Here is an 8,023-nt window from a genome sequence, read left to right on the forward strand (position 1 = left end):
TACTTTGAGCTTGCTGGTTCAAAGTCTAGTTAAAATCACATTGTAGTGGCCTAGAACCTGGCCACTTGTTTAAAGGCATTAAAAGTCGCTAGATGACTTGCGCCTAAGGTGGTGCCTTGGGTATTAGCTTAGCTGGTTATTTATTTATTTAATACACGGTGTAGTGACCAAGAATACACATTGAAGGTGCCTAAAATAACCTTTTTAGATGGCCAGAATACACATTGAAGGTGCCTAAAATAAACTTTTTAGATGCCTAGAATACACATTGTAGGTGGCTAGAATCCACGTTGTAGTGGAACGGAATACACATTGTACGTGAATGGAATACACATTGTAGGGAATGGAATACACATTGTAGGTGAATGGAATACACATTGTAGGTGAATGGAATACACATTGTAGGTGAATGGAATACACATTGTAGGGGAATGGAATACACATTGTAGGGGAATGGAATTCACATTGTAGGGGAATGGAATTCACATTGTAGGGGAATGGAATTCACATGGTAGGGGAATGGAATTCACATGGTAGGGGAATGGAATTCACATTGTAGGGGAATGGAATACACATATATTAGGGGAATGGAATACACATATATTAGGGGAATGGAATACACATATATTAGGGGAATGGAATACACATATATTAGGGGAATGGAATACACATATATTAGGGGAATGGAATACACATATATTAGGGGAATGGAATACACATATATTAGGGGAAGGGTATACACATATATTAGGGGAATGGAATACACATATATTAGGGGAATGGAATACACATATATTAGGGGAATGGAATACACATATATTAGGGGAATGGAATACACATATATTAAGGGAATGGAATACACATATATTAGGGGAATGGAATACACATATATTAGGGGAATGGAATACACATATACTAGTGGAATATAATACTATTCAAATGGAAAAAGCGTAATTTTTACTTTCTTTTTTCAGGTAAGCCTAATAGATCAAAGGACGCCAAAATAGCCAAGCTGTCTGAAAATAAAGAAGGTTCATCACGTACTTTCTCGCCTCTTAAGCCCAATCTACCAAAGAACAAGCGCGATCACACTGAAGTTACCTCAACCACTGCCGATGATAATGCCAAAGAAAAAAACAAAGAAACTTACGTCTGCCATCTCTGTAAGCATGAATTTGAGTTCGTCGTGTCCTACGGCCTCCATCTTCGCGTGACCCACGGTCTTCACGAGTCCTTCAAGTGTAACGCCTGCGAGTACACCACAATCTACGATAAACATCTCGAGAATCACATTAAAGAGGCTCACCCTTCACCCATAACTGATCTCAACCTCGAGACTAACCATATTCCAGAAGCATCTTGTGGCGAGGATACGGCGGCAGTCGAGATACAAGCAACTGCTGCTTCGGTATCCGGTATTTGTACTTCCGACATATTGGATAATACCGTACAAGGACGACCATGTTCTCTAGCCAATGATGACGTGTCTTTGTCCTCGGTTACCACCAACAATATTCTTCCAATCGAGAAACCTGTTCTTTTATCGACTGAAGTTTTCTTGGAGACTTCTTTCCAGAGAAATGTTAGTGACTGCGAATCAAGGGTAAATTCGAATGTGATACCGTTCCTGGGGAATGTTCCATCGGTAGAGCCCAATTGTTCCCGGTACATTCCACCTGAAAAAAGAAGACGGCTATCCAATACTTGTAAGTTAGATTTTTTATTATTTTTTATAATATTCAGATTGAAATAATTTACTTGGTAAAACCGTAAATTTACGCTAAGTGCTTAATTCCTAGTGAATACTTCTGCGTTGAGGTTTTAAAATTGGTTTACCCGCTTATTCAGTTTGCAATTTTTAAAAAAACGTACCCATTCCATTGAGGGGTCGGACATTCCTTTAAGGATTTGTCATATAATCTATAGGAATGAAATTCTAGGATTTTATTTTAGGATTTTTACCAATTTGTACAAGATTTTGGGAAATGTCCGACCCCCGCAGACACCACCGATGCATTTTATTGCTCGTATGTTCTCAGGCCCCTCTCTACCATTGGGCTAGGTAGGGCTAAGCCCTAGGGCGCCACGCCCGGTAGGGGCGCCGTCTGGACCTTAATTGTTAAACACATACTATAAAAAATATATAAAAGGGCGCCTAATATAATTAGCTCAAGGGCGCCTGAAAGCTAAAGACGGCCCTGTATGTTCTGAAACAGGCTGAAAGGAATAAAACCTTGTTGCTATGTCACAAGTTCATAATAAACTTTTTGAAATTACCGAATTGGATTCTGGTTGTGCCTAATATTAATTTTTTACTATCAGCCCACGAAGGTGATGAAGAAAGGTCACCGAGACAGACGTACCTAACGTGCAAAGATTGCGAGAGACAATTCCAACGACGTCATCACGAAGTCTTCAAACAACATCGCTTCGAGGACCACGCGGATATCTATCCTTTCGTGTGCGACTATTGTCGAATGTGGTTCGACGATTATGAAGTCTTCCTTCGTCACCAATTCACCTCTCACACCGGTCAAATGCAGTGTCTTTATTGCGATAAATGGTTCCCTAACGTCCACCAGGGAAATATTCACCAGAAAAGCCAACACCGAGAAGAAATTGCGATGGACCTCCAAGAGAGACAGCGAAAACGCAACAGCGCAGGCCGTACCACTTTACAACATCCAGGAGATAATATTCAGATAAATAATTGTCCACCACCAGGTAACAGTCAAGTCAACGCTTCATCTTTGGCGAATAGCATTATGTCTCAATTAGAGTCATCAATGGATCCAATTCCATGAAACGCTTATGGTCAATTGTTAAATAATATTCTCTACCTAAGCCAACGCTACTTAGACAATACGGTAAGATCTTTAAAACTGTCATTATTAAATGAAGAATCCATTCGTGAAATAGTGAACATTCGAACGCCAAGATATTTTAGTTTAGCGTGTAATCGGGAATCAATTCATCTCTACGAAGCCACCTTTTTCTAAGGCTTAAAGGAGCCTTAATATCCTTTGAATTTTAAGGCTGGGCTATAGTACTATGCTAGTGTCCCGCATCTAAAGTCTTAAGAGATGGAACAACCTCCAAGTCTCCCAGAGTTTTTCAAATGATTGTGTCCCTTTAAGATGAAGAAAATATTTAAAATTAAAATTTAGTCCCTTTATTGAAATTTAAATTTATCCGCATTTAAGCCTTAGGTCTGGCAAACGCTTGAATTTTGTTGGTTAGATCCGATATTCGAAGAACTCTCTTTTTTCAAACCTTTCTTTTGGCATTTAAAATAAAAGTTAGTTAACAATGTTTTTTTTTGACGATTGGGTTCTTGGTTACGTTACAAATTTAAAACTAATAATGTAAATATTACTTTCAGCCATGCATGAAATTTGTTGTGAGTGGAAATAATGCTGCTCTAGTCACCTGTAAAGCCCAAATTCTTCCTTCAGCGATCACAGGGGCCAATTTAATAGTTCCACTTCTACTGGTTTATTATCAGCAGTTAAATTAAGGGTCATACTCATATTGAAATCGTAAAAGGACGGAAGTTATTGAACATTTAAAAATCGAACATTTCAAGGTGCAAATCCGTCATAATCTAAGCTCGCATTTTATTAAGAAAAATGACTAAACAACTTTGGTTTTAATATTTTAAAAAAAGTTGGTCTTTTATATATTTTACATGCATTGAACATAATGCAATTAAAATTAACATGGCTCATACAATGTAATTTCACTACAAAATGATGTTGGATCAACAACTTAGAACTTACCATTAGTAATGGAATTGACGAATGTATAATCAAATAATTTTATTTTAATTTGTTTTTGGTTACCTTTGTAAGCAATAAATTGTGAATTTTTTCTTGATTGTGTTGTATTGTACATTCTATAAATATATTGGGTTTTTTCGTTGTTGAAAATATGATTGCCTAAAGAAGGTAAGATGAATAAATATGTTGATATTTAGTGCAATTTCAGCTTTTCTCCAATATCTCCTGTAGTCCAAAAATATTTTGGTCATTATTTCATCTAACTTCTAAGATCATTCTTAATAAAAATGCCAATGAAACAGTTGACGCCTTTTGAAATCTATCTCAAACTGATTAAATTTCTAACACAATTTCTTTGAATCTTTTGATAAAACTTTGATACTCACGATCATCAATGTAAAAGTGGTTTCATCATTTGTTTTTGTAATAAACGTTAGTTCAAAAGTGTTGTTAATGTTTTTAAACCATTCGTATGTTGATGTCAGTTCCGTTATGGGCTTATGGCCTAATCCGATAACATTTTTGGCCCCTATAAACAGTAAAATAAATTTCTGGCCTCGGAAAGGTTTGTTTATATCATTTTTATTGTTATTAGGTCAATAAGTTATCTTCATATACTATACTATGCTCAAACATATACAAAACTATTCGCGACCGAAACCTATCATTACGTCCTCATTTGGTTGTCATCCAAAACAATATAGGTAGCGTATTAGTAGATGGTTATCATGGATGAAACAGACGCTATAGTAGTTTAAAATTATAATCGAATGGTTACACGGCAATTTTAATTAAGATTTAGGCATTTTCTCTAATTAGACGATAGCAGACGCTAGATCATAGACGTGAATAAAATAAGAGTATTGTCTTTGTAAAAGACGAATGGGTGTACATAGGGCTCAGCGTCGGATAAGAAATTTTCCGTTAATTTCTTTTATATCTATATCCAAAAATTATCCAAATAAAAACTTGGCATATAAAATCGTATAATAGTCGCGAATAAAATCCATAAATAAACAGCTAATCGAGTTTTTTTGATTAGTTGCCATTTTGGCGGTTATTTTATCCGTTTCCCCATTCACTGTGAATCTATATTGAAATCAAACCCGTGGGTTTACACAGTTAGGTTCGGGTATTGGCTAATTGGTTTTTATTATTGAGGGTCTGCTTAGAAGGCGATAAATCAGAAAACGTCAACTTAGTAGACAAAAAACTTATGTATTTACGTAGACGTTTTCTGATTAATCGTCTTCTATCTAAATTGGGTCTAGTTATTCGAAACTGAATTAGACCAATTAACAAATTGCACTAACGTTGCACCAACAAAATGATAGTTAGCGAAGAACACATGTAAAATTTAATGGTGGTTAATATAACAAAAGTTCCCCGGATGCCCCTCTGGAGCCCGTTAAATAAATAATGTAAACTATTTAATTTCATTTATAATTATTTGTAATGCTTCCTTTTCAAAAGCAATTAATTACAATGGTCAACATTCGTTTAATTTTTATATTCTCAATGAGGTTTTAAAAATCTTACATCAACCTTGAGCTCAAACCTTAGTCTAAAATAGAAAATTTTAGCACGTGCAAAAAACATGTAGGGAGAATGCGTAGACAGTTAAATTAATGCGCAGTAGGTTACATTTACACGTAGTACAACTTCTTTTGTACGAGTGCAACTTCTGCAATGTCTACTTGCAGAAGTATATAAATGAAACAAGAAGTGTACTACTTAGAATTTTCGTGCGCCATGTAATTTCGTTTGCCTTCCCACTTTCGCGCGGATGGAAATAGTTCGGTAACGCGGCTACAACGATCACATGACTTCATCGGCCAATTTACTAGGTACAGTCCTGGACAAAAGTTTCTGGACACTTTATTTTTCAAATATTTTTAAGACTGCTTATAGTAGAAAGTCGAATGATACCTTTTTGAAAAGTTTAAAAAACGGAGAATAATTTGGCTATTTTCATTTTTTTAAATGTGAAGAAATATTTGACCAACGCTTAAAAAACTAAAACATTCCCTTTTCAACCAATAGAAATTCGAGAAATACGTGCACGTGACAAACACCAATCGACACGCGGAATTGTTCCTTTTCCATAACCGGTTTCAGTTTCAAAATCGGACAAGTGGTTCCGGAAATATTGAAGAAATACCAAAACCAAAAATTAAGTTTTTTAAGCCTAATCGAAATTCATTTCAAATTAAAGTCAGTTTTAGTTGGCAGCGAGGAATCGTACGACGCCCCGGTGTTTTACGATGTTTCTTCGTCGTTTTTTTTTCTCGGAATTTTAGGGTATTGAATAAGCTATTAAATAGGATTTCAATATCCTAAAATTCCGAAAAAACTACGGAAGAAATATCGTAAAACGCCGTCAAAAACTAAAACAAATCGTATAACCGGGGCGTCGTGCGATTCCTCGCTGCCAACTAAAATTGACTTTAATTTGAAATGAATTTCGATTAGGCTTAAAAAACTTGATTTTTGGTTTTGGTATTTCTTCAATATTTCCGGAACCACTTGTCCGATTTTGAAACTGAAACCGGTTATGGAAAAGGAACAATTCCGCGTGTCGATTGGTGTTTGTCACGTGCACGTATTTCTCGAATTTCTATTGGTTGAAATGGCGATGTTTTAATCTTTTAAGCCTTGGTCAAATATTTCTTCACATTTAAAAAAATGAAAATAGCCAAATTATCGTTGTTTAACCTTTCCAAAAAGGTATCATTCGACTTTCTACTATAAGCAGTCTTCAAAATATTTGAAAAACAAAGTGCCCAGAAACTTTTGTCCGGGACTGTACATAAGGAAAGTAGTGGCGATGAGCCAAATAAAAATTCCTCGGAACACTACTTTTTCTAACCTCTATTCTCATTGGTGACGTCTATTTTTACCGTCGTCTGCCTAACGTCTGCTTCCAAAATTTCATGGAAAGCACGGGGAAGGCTAATAATTAAGCTAAGTAGTACACTTCTTGTTTCATTTATATACTTCTGCTACTTGTAAAAAAATAAAGCGATTGGATAAGCAAGGATTCTATATGTGTAAGAGGATATGTGGCGTGATATAAAACATGACGGTGATTGAGGCTGGTCATGCGCAGTTGATTCAAGGCAGATTTAAATTTTTAAAGTCCCTCAAGGCCAAATATCTCGTTTCTGTTCGGTCTGTAATTAAAAAAATCGCCAAATACGTCTAATCAAAAAAGTGTCAGACTTAAAAAATGAATTAATACATTTTTTACATCTTAATATACTCTACTTTAATTAAAACATAATCATCCTTTCTAAAATAGTGTCTTAAAGAATCGCGCCCATTTTCAATACACCGATATTTGACCTTGAGGGAATCGAAACAAGTAGTCGCATTTTAAATGCACTTTTGCTCTCTCTTAACCGCGACGATGCTGCTGGCAGTTTTTTTGTACAGGTTTTACCTTGGAGTAGAGAAGTTGACTGGAGGGGAAAAGACGGTGGGAAGTCTGTAAGCTCAACGTTACCCAGAATCCTTTGCTTTGCGGTAGGGGCGCCTTAGTGTCGCCCTCAATCGGGTTTTTATTGAAATAAAATTGTAAAATATTCGCCATGCTTTAGTTTTGAAGCTTGGAGTAGTTTAGATGAATTTTTTATTTTCGATGGTATTAGTTCTTTTTATTATGTCCTCTTTTAGTTTAAAGTTTGAATATCAACATCAGAAATACATGTATTTCTGTCAACATGATTCATTATTCAAAAAAATGAAGGTAAATATTATAACTATAAATCAAGGCCTAACAAGTGGTTTTTCTCTTTTACAAATAAAATTATTAATAGCTGACAAGGTTGAGAAAAAGTCAACTGCTACAAAAAGGAAATCATCCAACACAACAATTCCCATTGCTAAAAAATATTTAAAGGGAGCTTTTTTTCGGGAGCACATGGATTATTTATTGACTACCAGCGCAAAACAAATGGAATCTATAGGATCTGACTATTTAGGAGAATCATTCAAAGTAAGTGTACAGTTTTAAACTTTGTAGTGTATTTTGTATATTAAAATTTCTTTCTTTATAGGAGTGCATTAGGGAAATTATTTTGGAACCCCAGAAAGTACGCTTCACGGAGGAAGTGTTTGACCATCTTGATGTATTCAAAGAAGCATCGGAACAATCAAGCTTCATCTCGTGTATACATAAGATAATGACTAATGAAAAATATACGGATGCGATGGAAAAAGTGTTCATTTCTCTTGAGAAATTT

At 35.4% G+C, this 8,023-nt stretch overlaps 1 protein-coding gene across 1 annotated transcript in view; it reads left to right on the forward strand.

Moving 5' to 3' along the window:
* LOC149963234 (uncharacterized) overlaps window positions 1-3,865 on the forward strand; it is a 73,065-nt gene extending 69,200 nt beyond the window's left edge. The window contains exons 31-33 of the mRNA XM_090165370.1: window positions 975-1,706; window positions 2,323-2,867; window positions 3,383-3,865. Of these exons, the coding sequence (XP_090021496.1) occupies window positions 975-1,706; window positions 2,323-2,804 (1,214 nt within the window). The 3' untranslated portion in view covers window positions 2,805-2,867; window positions 3,383-3,865. The remainder of the gene's footprint in view (window positions 1-974; window positions 1,707-2,322; window positions 2,868-3,382) is intronic.
* Window positions 3,866-8,023: the final 4,158 nt, after the last annotated feature.

This window comes from Leiobunum rupestre, chromosome 1, assembly GCF_980474605.1.
Source record: "Leiobunum rupestre chromosome 1, qqLeiRupe1.1.hap1, whole genome shotgun sequence".
Taxonomy (NCBI): domain Eukaryota; kingdom Metazoa; phylum Arthropoda; class Arachnida; order Opiliones; family Sclerosomatidae; genus Leiobunum; species Leiobunum rupestre.